Source organism: Pipistrellus hanaki, assembly GCF_964339955.1.
Source record: "Pipistrellus hanaki genome assembly, chromosome: 7".
NCBI classification, from domain to species: domain Eukaryota; kingdom Metazoa; phylum Chordata; class Mammalia; order Chiroptera; family Vespertilionidae; genus Pipistrellus; species Pipistrellus hanaki.
Window position 1 is genome coordinate 8,405,821 of NC_140509.1, and position 22,806 is coordinate 8,428,626.

The window sequence follows — 22,806 nt, forward strand, 5'->3', positions numbered from 1 at the left end:
ATTGGAGGCATTGGAGGCATGATGTGGTGAAAACAACACAGCCTTTAGAGTTCAGCAGACGAGGTTCATCCACTAACGTGTTCTGTAACCTTTGGCAAATTATATACCCTCTTGGAGCTTCTGTTTTCTCGTTTGGTGAAATGGGGTTGAAGCATCTGGTATCGTGCTTACCACATAGTAGGCATATAAAAAGTGTTAGGTTCCACTGTTAATGCATCTTCCATTTTTTCATTTGTATGCAATTATTGATGCTTAAATTTCCTTACTTCCTTTGTTGTCTTTATATTAAGTAGAGTCTTAAAGAAAGATTCACCTGTTAACGTAGCATCATCTTTGGGAAGGAGAAATAATGACCATCTCTTCTTGACCCAAGATTTACCTACCCCCGATTTTGTCACCTTATGATAGTTAATAACCATTAGGTCTTTGGTTTCATTACATTGGCATACAATCATAGTTATCAGGGAATACTTCCTGAGGAAGGCTTTCATTAATTATAAAATTTACTAAGGAGGCAGAGGAAAGTTGGTTTATTCCATGTGGAGGAGTGGCTTTGGGCAAAGACTAAAATATGGGGAAGGGAGTTGCTGAGGAATATTGGGCTGTAAATAGGCCAGATTATTCAACAGAGTATTCCAGGAGTTGTTTGGCGGAAAGCTATAGGAATGAATCTAGTACTTGAGAAAGAATCAGGAAGGGAAATAGCAATGAGAATAACTTTCAGACAAATTATTATTGCTTGCCCACCGTGTTGTGCCTGGGCTGCTGTGTGATGCCACATACTGTGCTGTGCTGTGTGCAGAGGACCCTTTGGAGCTGGCTCAGTACCGAGGTCACACACTTCCTCTGCTCTTCTACAATTGTGTGATCTTGGGCAAGCTGCTCACCCCTCACATGGCATGCAATTGTATGGCCTTGATTTCCTAAGACCTCTGAACTTAAGATCCCTTGTAGGAGGGTGGTGGGAACATTTTCTCATTAAATTAGTCATTCCTTATAGCCAATTGTATGATGTTTCCTGTTCGTACAAATGTTAATGTGATTTTAAAAAATGCATTTAGAAGCAAAGCAATATGATAATTTCCATCTCAGGGATGTTAGGAAGATTAAGATAATGCATGTCAATTGCCCACCCAAGTTATTTTTCCATGACTAGTAGCTATTAACACGAGGAAAGGACATGAGAAATAATTTTATTGGGAACATTTGAAGAAAGAATTTTAAACAGCAAGGTCATAATGTGACATCTTGAAATAGGAATGGAATGGGGGGAAAGAAGACAAGATAAAAGTTCAAGTAATGCTGCAGAGATAAATGAATGTGTATACAATGAGGAAGTCTTACCCCTTTACAGATTAAGTTTTCATTGTAGTGATAACTTTGTGATAAATGTTCCAGTGTGAACTGCGGGAATGTGGTAATTATGTGGGAGAAACAGCTGCTAATCACAAAAAATAATGCATTGGGTAACTCACAAATAAAAAGTATTGTGTTTTGTTGTGGGGGTGGTGTGGCTGATTGGAGACTTACTATTAGTTTATTAGTGTAGTTGCCTGGCCAGTGATACTGAAGTTTTAGCTCTTCTTTTTTTTTCTTCTTTTTCTTTTTTGCCTTAGGTCCAGCAAGACTATGAACCTCTGTTCCAAATGCTTTGCTGGTAAGTGCAGTAAAGGATTTTTTATTTACTTTTATTTTTCTTCTTTTGATTGTTTGTAAGACTGTCTACTTCATTTGGCCCTCCTTTGGGTTTATGCATGGGGATTTGTTTTTTTGCTTGTGTGTGAAAGCAATTTCTCTTCAACAAAGTGCTTTATATATTTTCCTAGGACTATTGAAATAGCCTTCCCGAATGAAATGAAATCTTACGTGTACTTGCATCAAACAAACTGTCCTCAGTGTATAATTGTGGTCTATAGTGGAATTGTAAAATCTCACATTGTACTAAGGGTAATATATGTTCATGTTTGATCTTGAATGATTAATGGTGAATGTTACTTTTACTAATGAGAATGCAAGAGAAAGAATATTTCATGTTGGAGCCAGGAAGACAATCACACTGAATTAGCCTTTTTAAATCCAGTCCTTCATTTAAGTTACCTTAGGTAAGTCACAATCTCTTTGGGCATTAGATTCGTTATTTGTAACATGAAGGGTTGGGGTTTGATATTTACCAGGTGTTCTTTCCACCCCAAATATTGAGTGGTTGACTTCTTAGATTTATGATTCCTTCATGGAGTTGAAGCCTTCATGTTTCCTTTTTTTTTTTTTTAATTTTTTATTTTAAAAAAAGAACTTTATATCTAAATGATCTTATATAAAGCAACTAAGTCTTTACTACTTGAGATAATGATTTTTCTTTTAATCTTTTAATTGAGATATGTTTAACTTAATATTCCTTCTTTATCACTTTATTTTTGTCAAAGATAAACAGAGCTGGACACTGGTTAAAGTGGTAAGGACAGCTCTTAATCAGTAATTTACGGCTATAATAGAAGGTTCTGTGTGAACTGAACTCAACTTGGATTTGTGCAGAGGGACTGGGCATTTTATTTATTTATTTATTTATAAATATATTTTATTGATTTTGTACAGAGAGGAAGGGTGAGAGATAGAGAGTTAGAAACATCGATGAGAGAGAGTCATCGATCAGCTGCCTCTTGCACATCCCCCACTGTGGATATGCCCGCACCCAAGGTACATGCCCTTGACCGGAATTGAACCTGGGACCCTTCAGTCCCCAAGCCGACGCTCTATCCATTGAGCCAAACCGGTCTTGGCGGGACTGGGCATTTTAAAAGGTGAGGGACTAGACAGGGTTTGCTATTTTGGCCCAATAGAGTCAGGGAAGTGACAGATTACAAAGGGTTGATCAGTGTAAATGATAAGGTGGGGCGGTGCCTCTTAGTTGACAACCATGGAAGTTAGGATTCTGCAGAGATGGAGGGATGAGACCCTCTCCTTCCTGATGACCACCTTTTAAAGAATGGCTGTCATGTCCTTGAACAAAAACTTCAGAATTATAGGAGAGATATATACACATCTCCAAGGGTCACGGATAATTCACAATTGTAAACTCTTTTTAGTGAGTGCTCTAAGATAGGGTTCTCTGGGGGCTCTAGTCTGATGTTGGTTATAACAAACCTTAAATTCTTTTGGCAACCCTAGGCAGGCACTTACAGAGGGGCTATGGTCAGCCCTAGGGATGGGACCTTGAGCTGTTAGAAACTATTAGTGTTTGTTTAAATCTTTTACTGTTGTGGGAGAGGAGTAGATGAAATCATTTGTGTTAAGAGTCTATAGTTTTTATAGGCCAAGGTTGAGGCCTACTTGAGAAAGAGCTCAAGAGGATCCTAGCTAAAGTTTGGTAAAAGGGAGAATCTGTCATTTTTTATCTTCTATTCATTATGCCATTTGAGAACCGAAATAATCAAAGTATAAGCTTTAGACCTTTGTATTTATGTCTAACCTAGGCGATAAGTGGGAAATAGTTGAGAGGGCTGGGAAAACTGGCAGTTTGTATCTGTTAATGTTTAGAATTTGTCAAATACTTCAGATCTTTAAAAGGAAAGATATTGGTAAGTTTGGTTTTTAACTTTTAGCAGTATCTGCTATGTTAAACAAATGTATTATGCTTTTTTTACTCTTCATATCTACAATTTACAGGTATGAAGAGATGTTTCCTCACTGATGAGAGTTTCATTTTATAGTAAAAATGAAAATAGCAATAAGACAAAATGTTTTGTGGTTATTCCCATAATAGGGTTGCAAATTCTTATATCATAGCAGGTAAATTAAAAATTTTTGCATTAACCTGCTGCTCTTACTGCTTGGAACTATAATCTCTTTTCTGCCTTTATTCCCTGTTAGAAGTTAAGAATAGAAGTGGCTTAATTCTAGTAACCCTTGAAAGTTACTGCTGAATTTTGAGGATTTGCAATAAGAAGAACAGAGTGAATCTGAAATTTTTAAGGTTGTTTTCTTCTAGACATTGTGGTGTATCCATCAGGGAAATAGTATTAAAATACCCACTCCAATTAGTTATTTTATAGGTGAGGTTTGGGCAAGATAGTGGAATCAGTGTGCTTCTCATACCTTGATTTTGCAAATCACCTTTTCCCAGAAGAAAGGCAGCTTCTGGTTTTAAGATGAAACATTTTTTTCCTCAAGAAAAATTATTTAAATATGATAATATTACACGCAATAAACAACAATTATTCAAGAAAAATGATCTTACATATAATAATACATGCAATAAATATTAATATTTTAAGAATAAAAGGATTTTAAGTATAATGTTATCAAAACTGTACTAACATTAGTATGATATCACAAAAATTGTAGGAAATATTAAAAATCTGCAAATAACAGGATTACTTGTATTATATTCCAGTATATATTTTCCTCCTTTGGCTCTATTTTTGTTCATCACTTCATGTTGTTCATTATATTCCACAAATAAGTGAGATCATGTGATATTTATCTTTCTCTGACTGGCTTATTTCACTTAGCATGATGCTCTCCAGGTCCATCCATTCTGTGCAAATAGTAAGAGTTGCTTCTTGTTTACAGCAGCATAGTATTCCATTGTGTAGATGTACCACAGTTTTCTAACCCACTCATCTGCTGATGGGTGCTTAGGCTGTTTCCAAATCTTAGCTATTGTACTGCTATGAACATAGGGGTGCATATATCCTTTCTGATTGGTGTTTCTAGCTTTTTGGGATATATTCCTAGAGGTGGGATTATTGGGCCAAATGGGAGTTCCATTTGTAATTTTTTGAGGAAACTCCATACTTTTGTGAATGACCCATGTGCACTTGAGAAGGATGTATATTCTGCTATGTTGGGGTGAAATGTTCTATAAAGGTCTGTTAAATCCATCCAGTATACCCTTTAGAGTCTATTTCCTTGTTAAGTTTTTGTCTGGAAGATCTGTCCAAGGTTTTTAGATTCACTTGTTGATAGTTACGTATTTGTTGTTCATAATTTTTATCTTTATTTACTTTCTCTTCCGAAAGAACCCCCTTCAGCAATTCATATAACTCTGGTTTGGTGTTGATGAACTCCTTTAGCTTTTTTTTTTTTATTAGTGAAGCTCTTTATCTGGCCTTCGATTCTGAGTGATTGCTTTGCTGGATAGATTATTTTTGGCTGTAGGTTCTTACTACTCATCACCTTGAATATTTCTTGCCATTTCTGTCTGGCCTGCATGGTTTCTGTTGAGAAATCAGCTGACAATCGTATAGGTGCTCATTTATAGGTAACTACCTGCTTTGCTCTTGCTGCTTTTAATATTCTCTCTTTGTCTTTTGCTCTTGGAATTTTAATTATGATTTGTCTTGGTGTGGTCTTCTTTGGATTCCTTTTGTTTGGAGTTCTGTGCACTTCCTGGACTTGTAAGTCTAATTCTTTCACCAGGTGGGGGAAGTTTTCTGTCACTATTTCTTTCAGTATGTTTTCGATATCTTGCTCTCTCATCTTCTGGGACCCCCATAATTCTGATGTTGGTTCTCTTGAAGTCCCAGAGGTTTCTTACATTATCTTCAATTTTCTGGATTCTCTTGCCTTCTAGCTTCTTCGGAGGAGTGTCTTCTGGCTCTTTATGTTCCAAATCTTTGACTTGATTCTTGTGATCTTCCATTCTGTTTTTAGGACTCTGTGTAATATTTTTTATTTCAGATAATGTATTCTTTATTTCTTGTTGATTCCTTAGTAATTCTAGTTGATCCCTTTTCATATCCTCATAGGTCTTATCGACCTTTTCTAGGAAATTCTTGAAAAACCTTATACGCGTAGATTTGAACTCTATCCAGTCGCTTTTTGTCCTCCATTTTTTTCATTTGTGATTTATTTCGTTGCATTTTCGCAGCTTCCAAGGTGGGTCTCTTGTAGACAGCATATAGTTGGGTCATGTTTTTGTATTCATTCAGCTACCCTACACCTTTTGATTGGAGCACTTAATCCATTTACATTTAGGGTTATTATTGAGGGGTACTTATTTATAGCTATTTTAATTCTATATGGTTAGGTTTCTCTCTCTGTTTCTTCTTCTCAGCAATCCCTTATAGCAATTTCTTCAGCATTTCTTGTAATGCTGGTTTGGTGGTGATGGTGATGAACTCCTTTAGCCTTTTTTTTTTTTTTTTTGTCTGATAAGCTCTTTATTTGACCGTATATTTTGAATGATAGCCTCGCTGGATATAGTAATCTCCATCTCAGATCCTTGCTTTCTATTATCTTGAGTACTTCATGCCATTCCCTTCTGACCTGTAGAGTTTCTGATGAGAAATCAGGTGTGTCAGCCTTATGGGAACTCCTTTGTAGGTAACAGGTTTTTTGTTTGTTTTATTTTTTTCCTCTTGCTCCCTTTAAGATTCTCTCTTTGTCTTTAATTTTTGGCATTTTATGATGTGTCTGATGTGGGTCTCATTGGGTTCTTCTTGTTTGGGGTTCTCTGTGCCTCCTGAACTTGTATGACTTTTTCTTTTACCAGGTTAGGGAGTTTTCTACCATTATTTCTTCAAACACATTTTCTAATCCTTTCTCCCTTTCTGCCTCTTCTGGCACACCTACTATTCTAATGTTGCTACGTTTCACTTTGTCCTGCAGCTCCTTTAAGCTGTCCTCCTGTTTTTTAATTGTTTTTTTCTCTTTTTTTTTTTAATTATTAAATCTTTATTGTTCAGATTATTACAAATGTGTTCCTCCCTCCCCCCCCCCCCCAATTGCTTCCCTCCACCAGGTTCCCACCCCACCCTCTGTCCTTTCCCCATCTCCCATTGTCCTCATCCATAGGTGCACAGTTTTTGTTCAGTCTTTTCCCGCACCCCCACTCCCCCTTTCCCCAAGAATCGTTAGTCCACTCCCCTTCCATACCTCTGATTCTATTATATTCACCAGTTAATATTGTTCATCAGATTTTTTAATTCCCTTGGTTTTTAGATTCACTTGTTAATAGTTACATATTTGTTGTTCATAATTTTTATCTTTATCTTCTTCCTCTTCCTAAAGAACCCCCTTCAGCAAGTCATATAATTCTGGTTTGGTAGTGATGAACTCCTTTAGCTTTTTTTTTTTTTGTGAAGCTCTTTTTCTGGCCCTCAATTCTGAGTGATAGCTTTGCTGGGTAGAGTATTTTTGGCTGTAGATTCTTGCTATTCATCACCTTGAATATTTCTTGCCATTCCCATCTGGCCTGCATGGTTTCTGTTGAGAAATCAGCTGACAATCGTATGGGTGCTCCTTTATAGGTAACTACCTGCTTTTCTCTTGCTGCTTTTAATATTCTCTCTTTTAACTCTTTGCACTCCGAACCATTCTGGACATTGGCTACCAGCTACTCGACGCTACTTTGCGGTGGAGAGCGTTGAAATAACTTAATTCCCCGTAATCACTAATAAACTGCAATGTCCCCTGAGAGGGGACATCCTAGTGATATGCTAGAATTCCGATGTCACCTGAGAGGGGACAGCGGAGTGCAAAGGGTTAATTATGATGTGTCTTGGTGTGGTCCTCCTTGGATTCTTTTTGTTTGGGGTTCTGCGGGCTTCCTGGACTTGTAAGTCTATTTCTTTCCCCAGGTAGGGGAAGTTTTCTGTCACTATTTCTTCCAGTATTCTTTCGGTATCTTGCTCTCTCTCTTCTTCTGGGATCCCCATAATTCTGATGTTGGTTCGCTTGAAATTGTCCCAGAGGTTTCTTAAACTATCTTCAACTTTCTGGATTCTCTTATCTTCTTGCTTCTGTAGAGGAGTGTCCTCTGGCTCTTTGTGTTCTAAATCTTTGTCTTGATTCTTCCGATCTTCCAGTCTGTTTTTAGGACTCTGTGTAATATTTTTTATTTCAGACAATGTCTTCTTCATTTCTAGTTGATCCCTTATTATTTCTAGTTGCTCCCTTTTCATATCCTCATAGGTCTCATTTATTTTATCAGCCTTTTTTAGGATATTCTTGAATAACCTTATAACTGTAGTTTTGAACTCAACCCAGTCTTTTCTTTTCCTCCGTCTTCTTCCTTTGTGTCCTTCCTCTTATCTGCATTTTAGTTGTTTACCTGATTTGACAGAATAGTTTTGTGTGCTAGGTGTTCTGGTACAGCCCAGTAGCACAGCCTTCCCAGTTACCTGCGGTGGACAGTCTTGGTGTAGTCTTGTGTGGGCTGTGTGTGCAGTCTTGTTGTTAAGCCTTGCTTATTGTTGATATCAATGGGAAGCTTTGATCTCCAAGCCAATTGGCTGTGAGGATCAGCAGTTTCTCAGCTAGGAGGGCTTCTGTACTCCACTTGGATGGGGCGGGGACTTGGGGTGGCGCAGACAATCTTTGGTTCCCTGTCAGTCTTGCCTTAGAAAAGTCCTGTTCGTGGTGAGTTTCGGAAGATTGGTTGCAGGTACGCGCACCTCTTTGGTAAAGGCACAGACAAGCTTTGGATTCTGGCCAGTCCCTCCTTAGTGAAAGCCAGCCTCTGGGAGAGCTTCTGTGCTCAGCTTGGATGGGGTAGAGTTTTGGGTTGGTGCAGACAAGCTTTGTTTTCCTGTCGGCTCCTCCCCAAGTCCCGCAGTAATAGCCTATGGCTTCACACACCTCCGAGAGATCTCTGCCTGCTGCCTGACAGTCTGGCCTTTCTCCCTGCCTGGGGCCGTCTATCAGAGCAATAGGGTGATTCTGTTTTCCTCTTGAACAAGAAAGCCAGCTGCGCGTTAGCTGTCCGCCCTCTCCGAGCACCGGGAGTACTCCAGTAGCGAACTCGGCCCTGCCCCACTCTCTTCGCGCACCAGGAATAGGCCAGCAGCAATCTCTGTCGGGCCCTTCCTCTCCGTGCGCCGGGAGTAAGCCAGCGCCTTTTCTCACGCACAGTTCTCCGTACCTTCACAGTTCCTGAGGTTCAGCGTGCCTTCTCTCTCCTTCCCAGATGGCAGAGCCTCCTCTCAGCTAGCCGTCCGGTACTTCAGGGCAATGCCTCCCCTGTTTTCCAGTTCTAAATTCAAATTTGTTGTGGTAGGCTGCATTCGGGTGTCTACCCTATGCCGCCATCTTGGTTTCTCTTTTTTTTTTTAGTTTTTTTTTTTTTAGTTTTTTTTTTTTTTAGTTCTCTAATAATTTTATTGACTTTTTTACAGAGAGGAAAGGAGAGAGATAGAGATAGAGAGCTAGAAATGTCGATGAGAGAATCATCGATCAGCTGCTTGTTGCACACCCCCTACTGGGGATGTGTCCGCAACCAATGTACATGCCCTTGACTGGAATTGAACCTGGGACCTTTCAGTCCGCAGAGCGATGCTCTACCACTGAGCCAAATCTTCTGCTTGTGGGATATTTTTTAACTCTGTCTTCTAATTCACTGATTTGATCCTCAGCTTCTCTTAATCTGCTGTGTATTCCTTCAAATGTGTTCTTTATTTATGTTATGCCATTCTTTATCTCAGACTATTCTTTTTTCATAGTTATATATCTTTTTACATACTGTTGAACATTTTAAAAATCATTACTCTGAACTCTGTTTCAGATAAATTTCTTATCTCTGCTTTATTTATCTCTTCTGGAGAATTCTCTAGTTCTTTCATTTGGGGGTTGTTTCTTTGTTTACTCATTTTGGTTGTCTCTCTGGGTTTGTGACTATGTATTAGATAGACCCTCTACACCTCCCAATCTCTAGTGCAGTGGGCAGCAAACTGCGGCTCGCAAGCCACATGCGGCTCATGAGCCTCCGTTTGCCCCTTTGTTGACTAATGAGTTTGCTGCCACTGGTAGACTAAATATTGTGATGTAATTGGAAGCTGTGAGGATTAGGCAATTGTGTCATATTGTGTGCAAAGAGATAAAGGGTAGGATAGACAGTGGTTGGCAAACTCATTAGTCAGCTGCAGTTTGCTGACCACTGCTCTGTGCAAGACAGTGTTAAAGGTTGTTTCTGATTAATTGGATCAGGCAAAGATTCAAAGCCTGCAGAGACTGCCTGTCTACAGACTAATAGGATTGCAATCATCCTCTCCTGTGGTAAGAGTTTTTTCAACAGGGTGGGGCAGTTGCTTCTGCCTGGAGGGTAATTGTTACTTTTAATCTCCTAAGTGGCCTCAGGACAAGGTGCTTTCCAGTAAGGTGTGTTGACTGTCTTTCCCCCAGGCAAGGCAGATGTCTATGTGGGAAAGATGTCCTCTGCTGCATGAAGGAATGGATCAGCCCAGAAAACTTGGGGTGTCTGCCTTCTGAGCTCTATCCCCCAAGTCCCGACTCTTAGCTTCTTCTCTCACAGCTCCAGTCTACTTCACCCTCTCTCTGCCAGAGCACAAGGTGGGAATTTTTGTGCATTGGCCCTTCAAGAGGGTACCCAAACTTTCAGCTGCCAGTCCCTGGCAGACCCACCCCACTGCTTTTCACAGCTAAATGTTATGTGGGTACCGTCCTTGGATTTGGTGCTCTCTGCTGGGGAGTCCAGCTTTGGGATTAGATCCCAGAGTTCTCAGTGGCACCCCCTCACAGGTGAGATATCTTCCAGAACTTCATTCGCCATCTCTGGGTGCCTGGCTAGCCCTTTTGCGCCTCCACCCCTCCTACCAGTCTCTGTGCGGTCTCCATCTTTGATCCTTGAGTATCAGAGTTCTTTCCTGTGAGTTTTCTGTTGATTATTCAGGAAGTCTTTCCACATTTCAATTGTAATTCCAGCTTGTTCCTGGAAGCATGTCTATGCAGCATTCTGCTACTCGGCTGGCATTTTTCTAAAATGAAGCATTTGGAATAGGGCATGTCTGTCTGCCCTACCGGCTCAGTGTCTCAGCTTCAGACCAAAGGGTCCTGGGTTCGATTCTGGTCAAAGGCATGTCCCTTGGTTGCAGGATCCTCCCCAACCTGGGCCGTGATTGGGATGCAAGCAGGAAGTAACAAATCAGTGTATTTCTCTCACATCGATATATCTGTCTGTCTTTCCCTCTTCCACTCTCTAAAAATTCTCGGGTGGGGATGAAATATGGTTTATCTGTCTTTGTAATTCTTTTGGTTTTAATTTTTTTAAAAGCTGAAAATCCAAGAAAGATTTCTTATTTATAACACATATTGGTTATATATTTGTTGAAAAGAGTTCAGCTCATCAAATTCTTTCAATCATTGTGTTGTCTATTGGAGGGTATCTGTCTGTTATGGATGTATGAAAAACCAGAATATTATAGAAAGTAATGTAGTAAACATCCACAAGCCAATCCAGAATTAACAAATACTAATATTTTGGTCTATTCCCCTTTGTAACATTTTAAAAGGAAACTAAAATTTCATAGTTTTCTTTTATCTCAGTTATCCTTTTTCCACTTCACAGTCAACCACTGTTTTTTTAAATTATTTTCAGAGAGGAAAGAGAGGGAGGGGGGAGAGAGAGAGAGAGAGAGAGACAGAGAGAGAGAGGGAGAGGGGGAGAGAGAGAGGGAAGGGGGAGGGAGGGAAGGGAGGGAGGGAAGGGGGAGAGAGAGGGAGAGGGAGAGGGAGAGGGAGAGGGAGAGAGAGAGAGAGAGAGACAGAGACAGAGAGAGAGAGAGAGAGAGAGAGAGAGATGAAAGATGATGAGAGAGAATCCTGCACACACCACACTGGGGATTAAGCCTGTAATCCCAGGCATATAGCCTGACGGGGAAATGGAACTGTGATCAACAACCACCATTCTTATCCTTGTATTTATACTTTTATTATGAATGGGTATTTATGTAAAATATGATTCTGTTTTAAAAATGTAACGTATAAGTAATATATTATACTAGTCATTCTACAACTTGCATTCTTTTTTAATAATGCTTTTAGAAGCCAATCATGATGACACATATTGCTTTAGTTCATTTTAACTGTTAAAATAATTATATTAATGTCCTGGAGCATTTTCAGTTTATGCCTTTTTGTACCAGTGAATATATATAACAGCGTCTCCTTTGGTACTCCTCAGTGTGGTTGATGAATTATTAGTCACCCTCATTATACTGTGCCCCAATTTACCTACTCCCCTGTTAATGAACATGTAAGTTCTTTTCTACTATTATTTTTATATCACAATTGCAACCTCATGTTTTCTCTATTTTTAAAAAAGTAACACATTTGATTATATTTAGATTGTCTCTGTATTAGAACCCTATTCTTTGTGGGGTGGCTTCGTTGTGGGGTGGCTTCGTTGTTTTCAAATGAAAGCAAGACAAGGGCAGTAGGTCCTTAATTGATTAGCAAAGCTGAACTCTGGCAGCCCTTTCAGACCTTTTAGTCTACCGCAGTTTGCTGTCTTACTAACAAGCATTCATAAATTGTGTGGCTAATAGTTATGCTAGTCAAGGTAAATGAAGCAGTATGAAGATATTATGGAAATTATGTCAAGAACAATTGTTGCACTTCTAATGGGAAACAAAATGCTCTGTTTTGTAAGTAACAGAAAGACAACACCTTTTAGTCTTTAAGTAGAAAAAGTGTGACTATGTGTCAGTACTTCAGGCCCGTGGTTGGCAAACTGCAGCTCTTGAGCCACATGAAGCTCTTTGGCCCCTTGAGTGTGGCTTTTCACTCAAATACCACAGCGTGGGCGAGTCTATTTTGAAGAAGTGGCGTTAGAAGAAGTTTAAGTTTAAAAAATTTAGCTCTCAAAAGAAATTACAATCGTTGTACTGTTGGTATTTGGCTCAGTTGACTAATGAGTTTGCCGACCACTGCTTTAGGTGAAAAGGAAGAAATTTAATAGTTACTAGGTCTTTTAAGGTACTTTGACTATCATTTGGCTTTATTTCTGTTCTCGTTTGTCTAAAGTTGTGGTCTCTATACTGGTGCAAGGGATTGTCCATTGAAGCACTGAGAGAAAATTGTAGAATTTCTACTTAAATCTATTTTTATTATCCTTTACATATTAATTTTTATAATGTACACAACATAATTGCCAAATTTCCTCAGATTTGGTGACTTAAACAACAGAAATTTATTCTCTCACAGTTCTGGAGGCCAGAAGTCTGAAATCCAGAGGTCAGCCAGCAGGGTTGGTTTCTTGTGGATTCTGAGAGAGGATCTATTCCGTTCCTTTCATTGGCATCCCTTGGCTTCTGGACATTCCTCAGGTCTCTGCTTTATCTTCACATGCCCTCTCACTGTGTTTCTCTTTTTACTCTGTCTTTTCTAAGGACAAGTGTCACTGGATTTAGGGCCCACCCTTATGTAGGATGATCTTTACTGGAAATCTTGAGTTACATTTGCATAGGTGCTTTTTTTCAAATAACATTATATCCATAGGCTTCCAGTGGACTGTTTTGGGAGGTTGTGGTCTGTAGGGATGCGGGAGAGAGGTTGAGGATGGGTCACACTATTCAGTACACTGCAGGAGTATATAATTATTTAAAAAACAACAACAGACAGGTAAGAGGTATGTGCTCAAATTTTATAGTAATGTTATACTGCTACCAAAGAAGTTTGGAGACCCCTACTTCTGAGATCTGCTTGGGTTAGAGGTGGTTGGCCCCTTTTCTGTATAAGATACTCTCTTGACTGCACCATGCTACAGATATTTAGTATAATTCTTGATCTGGCTGTTTTCTTTGTGCTTGAATGAGAGGGTTACAGTGAGGTTGCTTTTTGACACTTTTCCTGGTTATAACAACCATTGCACTTAATTATTTGTCCATAGTAGAAATGGCTGGTAAAATGATAGGGCTTTATTTTCAGACCGTTAATGTATAATTAAAATGTGATCTTTAATATACAAAATTTTCTGTCAATTAAAAATGTCTCACTGCTCAGCTGGTTCTTTGTGTGTAAACTAGAGCTAGCTGTATGTTAATAATCCTATTACCAAAGATTTTTTGTTTGAATTTCTTAACTTATTTTTAGAATAAATATTGTATATAGAGAAGAAAAAAAAATACTTTAACCTAACACTTCTGGTTGGGAGAAAACAAATAAGGGTATGATCTTAAAAGCGGAATTCCATAAAAAGGTACTTAAAAAAGAAGTGGAACAAGAATTAATGTTTGTGAAATAAGATGGAAGGAGGGCAAGGACAAATATCCATGTTTGTAAAAAGGTGATAAAATTCTGAGATGAAATAATTGCAACAATAACTAAGATTTCTTTTATAATTTATTTTTTAAAATACATTTTTATTGATTTCAGAGAGGAAGGGCTGAGAGAGAATCATTGATTGTCTGCTTCCTGCATGCCCCCTGCTAGAGATCAAGGCTGCAACCTGGGCATGTGCCCTTGACTGGAATCGAACCCAGGACTCTTCAGTCTGCAGGCTGATGCTCTGTCCACTAACCCAGACTAGGACAGCCCTTTTATAATTGAAATCCATTTTACATAATATCTCATTTGATCCTCACAACTTTGGTGATTTTGTATCTCTGTATTCAGATGAGGAAACTGTGGCTTGGATTTATTAAATAATGTTCGTTCCAAAGATTAAATAAAATTTAAAGCTAAAAACTGAGATTTGATATTAGGTGTTTAGACCAGCAGTTGCCAACCTTTCGGACCTTACGGGCCACCGGTTGACAACCCATGGTTTAGACTACAAATCTCCTACTATGCGATATTGTTAGAAGAGAAGGTAGTAGGTGTAGATGGAAATATACTGTAAAAACCCCGTGAGGATGTCATAGTAGCATTGTTTTGCATTTGTGTGAACGGTAGGTTAGGGCTATACATTTTCCCTGTATATGCTCTTTAATTCAGTTTTAGCTTGTCGTTAGGTCTCCAGGGAAAATCAGAGAAATAGTGCTGGAAGCTTCAGGGCGTAGCTAATTTGGGAAAGGTTCGCATGTATGTTGGGGGCAGTGTTTTTGTCTAATGCTTTTTCTATTTTGGTGGTGCGCTATTCATTTCTTAACATCTTTCTTGTTTATGTTCGCATAACTTTTAGCTCATTAACCTTGCTCTCTGCACTGCATAGTGAAGCACCATTTCTAATTTAGTCTCCAGTGCTTAGCTTCGAATAAGGTTTTAAAAAAACCAAAAACTGGAGGTGTGATTTAATTGTAGGGCTGTTTGCACATTGTCAGTATGAAGGCAGAGATGAAGTTCATATTTAAACAGTGCAACCTGCAGGTTTCATTTATTAAACCTGCTTGTTGGTATTTCCATTCTCTCATACATGAGTGCATAATAATGTTGAAAAAAATTCTCGTTTTGTTGTATCCATACTTAGCAATTTGGTTGAGTTATGGGAGAGCACCGAATCCTAACTGCCAGACCACCAGGGAGCCTCTGGTTGAGTTATGGAAAGGCCTGTCCTCTGCCTTGTGTATTTGCTCATTTGGAAACCTTGTGTAGTTTATAGAGACACTAGTGATTTGTTCCCCAGTCTCCCTGTGGGTTCTATTCCGTATTACAATCTAATTCCACCTCCTACTCCCATACTCCTGTGCCGTTAAGATGCAGTTTGTTTCATCGTGTGTTTTTGTAATCCAAACTGAATGTAATGAGCTATGTGCTTCAGGGACCCGGCTTTGCCTTGCCAATTAGAACAAAGCGGTTACTGAGAAAGAGTATGTTTTAAATAAAACATGGCACCTCTGAGTGGGACTGACACTCATTTGGGAGTAAAATAGATGGTTTTAACTCTTTGACTCACAAAGAAGAGCCATTTCTAAAGATCAATAGTATTTTTGGGGAAAGAGGGGTAAAGATTTACCTCCATAAAATACAGGTTTGTAAATTTCCTCATGGACTAAATTAAAATTTTGTCCTTTCAAGTCCATTTTTTTTCTTTCATAATTAAGACATGTTAGCAAAATTCTCTAACTTCCTGAATATTTAACCAATAGCTGCTGGCAGTTTCTGAATTTTGAACTATTCATGCATAGAAAAGTGAGGATATGCAACACCATGGCTCGTAGCCTCTTTATTTTCTAATAGATCAAGCCAAGTTTTCAAATTTTAGAGAACCCCCAAAAGATACATGAAATTTATGAGGCAAAAATATAAGGTGTATAGGCGCATGGCTGTTATTTTTAGATGATAATAGAATTTTGCTTCATCAATGACTTAAGACTAATTTTAGCAGCACTTTTATTAAACATTTGAAGGAAAGATGTCTTTAAGTAGATATTTATAAGCTGAAAGTTTACTGCTCTACTCCAAGGGAGACTCCCTCCAAAGTTGGCTCTGGTATTGTATTTGTATCTGCACTAAAAATAATAGAGTTCTGTTTTTAGTTTATATACCAAAGAAATTTAAGAAATTCAACATTGGCACAAGGAAAACATGAAGTTGCTTGTGTTTTTCCTGTTTTCAATTGGACTTAAAGTTAGACAACATTTTAACATTTACTAACCTATATAAGCAAGAGAGAATAAAAGGAATACATTCATATGGAACACTTTACTTAAAAAGTATGTACATATACTTTGTTGAAAAAAATTGTTTCTGGGAAAATGAGCTCTGCACTAGAGAAAACTAGTTTAATTGGAGAAAATTAAACTAAATATATACATTTCTAGCACTGTTCTATGAAAAGCCCTACTGATGCTCTGAAGAGACAGTCATTATGACAACATTATTAAAATGCTCCATCATCCATTCCCTCCCTCCCCCCTAAAATATATCTTCATTGATTTCAGAGAGGAAGGGAGAGGGAAAGAGAGATAGAAACATCAATGATGAGAGAGAATCATCTATTGGCTGCCTCCTGCACATCCCCTACTGATCAAGCCTGCAACCCAGGCATGTGCCCTTGATTGGAATCAAACCTGGAATCCTTCAGTCCACAGGCTGATTCTCTATCCACTGAGCAAAACCAGCTAGGGCTCATAATCCATTTTTGAAGATTAATGCTCATTTTGATAGTACTTTAAGTTTGAAAAAAGTTCTGAGTAAAAATAAGTAAGACATATCTGCTGCTATTTTCTCCTTAGCATGGTTCTAACCTGTACCTGAACTAACAGGCCAGGGCAGATCACTTTGAAATATTAAACATCTTCAGAAATCACTGAATTAGCTAGCTTTGCATAAAGTGATAGTGGTGTTTTCTTTGATTCATATGGTGTAAGATTGAGTAGCTGTTAATCTCTATGCTTGAAGCACAAAGTAATGTCAGAAAGAGGCTCTCAAAATTTCTTTTAACACAGATCCTACCTAGACTTCTAATGGCAACTGAAAGCTAGATTGTTCATTTCTTCTATGCCATGTTTTGTAAGATGTTTTTAGGAAGTCTAGAAGTATTGACTCACATTGATCATGTAACATTAGGAAATGGTGACCTTAGACTATTTGAGTGGAAGGAACATTGATGACAGAGTATCATTGATCACCTCCTCCTGCACATCCTCTACTGGGGATCATGTATGTAAATCTGGGAATGTGCCTTGACTGAGAATTGAACTTGTGGTCTCTTGGTTCCTGTGTCAGTACTCAACTGCTGAGTCACACCAGCTGGGCGAAATACATTTTTTATGCTTCCCTCGACCAGAATTTGTCTTTATTGAAAAGAAAGTCAAAGGCAGTAAATTCCTTTTCTTTTAAGATGATCGATGTCTTGTGTTTTGGCCTGTAATGGGTGTCACATAGAGATGGTGTCACCAACAGCTTGTGTAGCAATTTAAAAACATGGGTAATAGCAGTGCTGGATATTAATATTTTGTCTTTGAGGGATTGGGAAATTGCATATTATCTAGAAAATAGCAAGTGAAGCAGATGCATTGGAACATTATCGGCAGTGGTAGTCACTTTGGCTTAATCTTTATAAAACAAAAATTAATGTTTTGCCTAAAATGCTTTTTTATATAGTTGTCATACAAAGTATTTGATTTTGTTTTAAGCAAACTTTTTCTTTTTTTTTTGGTGTTAATATTCTGAGTTTGAAAAACACAGCTCTTGCTTAAGTGCTTGACAACTGGACACTTGTGGCCCTCAGCCCTTCTATGTTGAGTCCTTGTTAAAATTCTGTGGGTGCTTCTAGTTGCACTATAAATCAAAATTCAGAGAACCAGCGACACCCCAATATCACCCTAATGATGTTTTTGATATTCCAAAGGGCTGGTGTATTTTGTCTGTTCAGTGGCTTCATTGAAAGGTTGTCCTTTGAAGCTCTGGGTGAGTTTTAGATGTAAATAAAGGCACAGTATTTAGGGCAGAAATTCAGAGTAAGAGAATGGAGGGGAGTGAAATGGCACACAACAAGCTTGTCATTTATTTATTTTTTTAACTGCAACCAAGGGAACCTTTTCAAAGTATCTTGTAAAGGTCAGTTTTCATGTATTTTCTATCTCAGCTTTGTGTGATTGAATAGAGACTATTTGGCTTCTTGATTTATAAGATATTTACCTATGATTCAGTATTTTGTGAACACCTCACATTGTCTTTACTGTGGCCCCACCCTTGTAATAGAAAACAAAGACACAGTTTGCACTGACAGAAGCTCTTCCTTATAGACTTTTGTTGCATAACACAAAAGAGCATTGGCCTTCGAGTAAAAGTAATTGTTTCGATTTTTCAAAAACAAATTAGGTTTTTTCCTTTGTGTACTAGTATGTTATAAAGTATCAAGATATCCTGTCTCAATAGTTCATAGTTGGGGCTTATTCCCTTTATTCTGTCGGGCCCTGATCTTGGTTAGGGGAGAGGGAAACATTTTTTTCTTAACTGAAGTTAACTGAGTTCAATTAAATTATTCTCTCTCTCTCTCTTTTTTAAATATATTTTATTTATTTTTTTTTACAGAGAGGAAGGGAGAGAGCTAGAGAGCTAGAAACGTCTATGAGAGAGAAACACCGACTAGCTGCCTCTTGCACACCCCCTACTGGGGATGTGCCCGCAACCAACGTACATGCCCTTGACCGGAATCGAATCTGGGACCCCTCAGTCTGCAGACCGACGCTCTACCGCTGAGTCAAACTGGTTTCGGCTAAATTATTATCTCTTAAGTTCACTGTGCTTTAATTTCTCACAATATTATCAAGGAATTGTTTTTTTTTTTTACTGTTTTGGAAACTAGTTTTAAAAAGTTTTGCAATAACATGGTGAGTCTTAAAGACATTATGCTAAGTGAAATAAGCTAGTTACAAAAGGACAATTAATTATCTTTCCACTTCTATGGGTTACCCAAGAGGTGAAATTCAGAGAGACAGGGAATGGTGGTTGCCGGGTTGGAGGGAGGGGGAAATGGGAAGTTGTGGAGATGGAAGGTGGTGATGGTTGCACAATGGTGTGAATGTACATAATGCCACTTAACTCACTTAAAAAATGGTTGAGATGGTAAATTTGATCTTACATATATTCTGTCATAATTAAAATAATGATAAAAAGAAATGTTTAATCTTGGATTTTGAGTACAATTTTGTTCTCTGCATTTGCCAAGAATTAGTCTTTATTTAGATTTCTCTTATTAACAGGAGATTTAAGTGTTTGCTTCAGTAGCACATATACTAAAACCGGAGATTTAGTGTGAATATTCTTTCTGTGCAACCAGTCTATTTTCAGTAGAGGCAAAAAAACCTAAAAATATTTACAGAAACAAATAAAATTTAGAACTGAAAGTAGTTTTTTCTCTTTGTGTTGTGTATATAATTATCAAAGACAATGTAGTGGCTCTGACTTCAAATCTGGAATATGAGTTAATTTGTCAAATGGAGGTAATTATACTTTTTTCTCTAGGAATCAAATGAGATGATGTAGATAAAAATCTCTTTTAAAAGTATTTTTGTCAAAATACTGTAAGCACATAGTCAAAATAATCCTATATAATAAAAGGATAATATGCAAATTGATCAAACAGCGCAACAACTAGTTGCTATGATGCGCACAGACCACTAGAGCACAGATGCTCATGCAGGAGCTGCCTTCTGGTGGTCAGTGTACTCCTACAGGGGGAGTGCTGCTCAGCCACAAGGCAGGCTCATGGCTGGTGAGTGTAGTGGCAGTGGTGGGAGCCTCTTCCACCTCTGTGGCAGCACTAAAGATGGCTCCCCATGGGCCTAAGCCAGCACTTGGACATCCCCCGAGGGCTCCCAGACTGTGAGAGGGCACAGGCCAAGCTGAGGGACATACCCCAGCCCCCCACCCCCAAGTGCAGTGGCTGCTTTTGAGGGAAAATGGAGGAAATAGGGAGGTGTGGGGTATTTTATTACATAGAGGCTCAGTGCATGCCCCACACCTCCCTTTCAATTCTTCCTGCTGTTTGTTCTAAATTTATACTCTCTGTATTTACCATTAATGTACATATATAGCTGTGCTTTGATTTATCACTAGTCATTTTTACTTTTTATTAATAAAAAAAGTTTGCTTTCTTATTCCACCCTGTTTTATCTTCTCCTCCCAAATATAGTTATAGTGAAATTTTTGGTTAAATAATTCTGCATTACTTACATTATTATGGGTATATAATTATTATGACCTATAGCACATTTTAGTGTACTGTGGATTTCCTTTTTCTTTCCACAAAGTATTTTCCAGAGATATTTGTTATTTCTATTTTAATTATATTGTATTCAGAAATATGTTATATGATTTTAGTTCCCTTATACTTATTGAGATTTATTTTTACATCCTGAAATACTGTCTATCTTGGTAAATACTTTGTGTGCATTTTGAAAAGAATGTTTATTTTGCTGTTGTGGGGTAGTGTGTGGGGTAGGTCAAGTTGGTTGAAAATGTTCTATGTACTATCTTTGCTGATTTTTTGCATACTTGTTCTGTTGAGAGTGGTAATGAAATATCTGACTATGAAGGTAGATTTTTCTTTTTGTTTCTTACAGTCCCATCATATTTTGCTTCATGTGTTTTGAAGTTCTGTTACTAAGTACATACATTTTTAGGATTTTTATGTGTTCTATGTGAATTGATTCTTTTATTATTATGAAATGACTGTCTTTATCCTAGGTAGTAGTATTTGTTCTGAAATCTACTTTGATATTAATTTACCCACTTCAGCTTTTATTAGGTTAGTGTTTGCATGGCATGCTCCCCCTCCCCCTTTAAATCTGTTTGTGTTTTTGTATTTAAAATGCATTTCTTATAGGGATCATATAATTAGGTCTTTTTTTTTTTTTATCAACTCCAATAGTTTTACCTTTTAATTAGGGCATTTATACCATTTATATTTAGTGTGATTATTGTTATGATTAGGTTTAAATCTTATATTTAATCTATCAAATAACATTTTGATATTTGTTTTATACTTATTCTGTTAGTCTCTTTTCCTGCTTTCTTTTGTATAATTGAACTTTAAAAAAAAAAAAAAATATATATATATATATATATATATATATATATATATATATATATATATATATATATATATATTTTATTGGTTTTTACAGAGAGGAAGAAAGAGGGATAGAGAGGTAGAAATGTCGATGAGAGAGAAACATCGACCAGCTGCCTCTTGCACACTCCCCACTGGGGATGCGCCTGCAGCCAAGGTACATGCCCCCGACCGGAATAGAACCCGGGACCCTTCAGTCCGCAGGCCGACGCTCTATCCACTGAGTCAAACCGGTTTCGGCTGAACATTTTTTATGATTCCATTATATCTCCTTTGTTGACTTATTTTTGTTTTATTAGTGCTTACTGTTTTAGTGTGTATCATACATTTTTAACTTCTCACAGTTGGCTCAAGGGATATTATGTTACTTCATATATAGTATAAATGTCTTATAATAGCATGCTTTAATTTCTTTCCACCTTTGTTTTGTTGTCAGACATCTTACCTTTGCATAGTTTATAAAACATTTACTACTTTGTTACTTATTTTTGTGCCAGTAGTCAAAAATTTTTTAAATCTTATATATTTACTGTATAATAACTTTTAATGCTTTTGACATGGACCTTTATATATATTTAAATCTGTTTTTATTGATTTCAGAGAGGAAGGGAGAGGGAGAGAGAGTTAGAAACCACAGTGAGGAGAGAGAATCACCAATTGGCTGCCTCCTGCATGCTCCTTACTGGGGATAGAGCCGGCAACCTGGGCATGTGCCCTTGACTGGAATCAAACCCAGGACCATTCAGTTCACAGGCTGACGCTCTATCTACTGAGCCAAAGCAGCTGGGGCTAGGTTCGTATTTTTATTAGGATTATTTTCATTTTGTCTGAAGGATGTCCTTTAACATTTTTTATGGTGAGAGGCTACTGGTGATTTTTTTTTTTTTTTTTTTCCATTTTAGTAACTTTGCAAAGTCTTAATTTAATTTAGCCTTTGTTTTGAAGATATTTTTACTGAGTGTAGAATTTTAGGTTGCACACTTTCTTTCTAAGTTTGCTTCGTGTATTAAGTTTTAGAAGATTTGGCCCCTTCAATTGTATCTGCAGAATTAAGTGTCATCTTCAGGGTTAGTACCCCTTTGTAGGCTTCAGTTAAGAACTTGGTGAAGAACTAAAGAGCTAAATTCATGGTGAATACTGGAATATGGCATTCTTGGCAGCCCATTTTACTTTCAGAATTCTCTTAAGTGCAGGACTTTGTTTTTGGGCTGCAGCTTTAAGGACATGATGTATCATGGCCTAACACAATACAGTGGTCCATAAATCAAGCTACAGTCTAGCTCTGTGAAGTTAACGTGCAACATCAGAAAACGTTTCAGTGCTATCAGTTTTTCCATAGTAGTGATGGTTTCCTGCAAGTGCATTTTAGCCTAACTTCATCAAGATAGAAATGTTAGTATTGGAATCATATTGATGGCTTCAAAACTGAGAATTTTGTACTCTATTGTGCACAATGTTAAAAATAGATTTTTACTTTCAAAGTAAACCTATAGTTTAAAGCAGTTAGCATAACCAGGTATTTCCTGTTGGCTGTGGTGGTATTTTATCTGTGTTGTTTCATCATTCAAAGGATGTTGTTTGAATAATACAGATACACATTATGGCTAGAT

The 22,806-nt window shown here is 37.8% G+C and overlaps 1 protein-coding gene across 1 annotated transcript in view; it reads left to right on the top strand.

The window, feature by feature from the left end:
• Positions 1 to 22,806, top strand: part of ZFAND3 (zinc finger AN1-type containing 3) — a 247,499-nt gene that overhangs the window by 60,550 nt on the left and 164,143 nt on the right. The window contains exon 2 of the mRNA XM_084889538.1: positions 1,617 to 1,657. Within this exon, the coding sequence (XP_084745664.1) occupies positions 1,617 to 1,657 (41 nt within the window). The remainder of the gene's footprint in view (positions 1 to 1,616; positions 1,658 to 22,806) is intronic.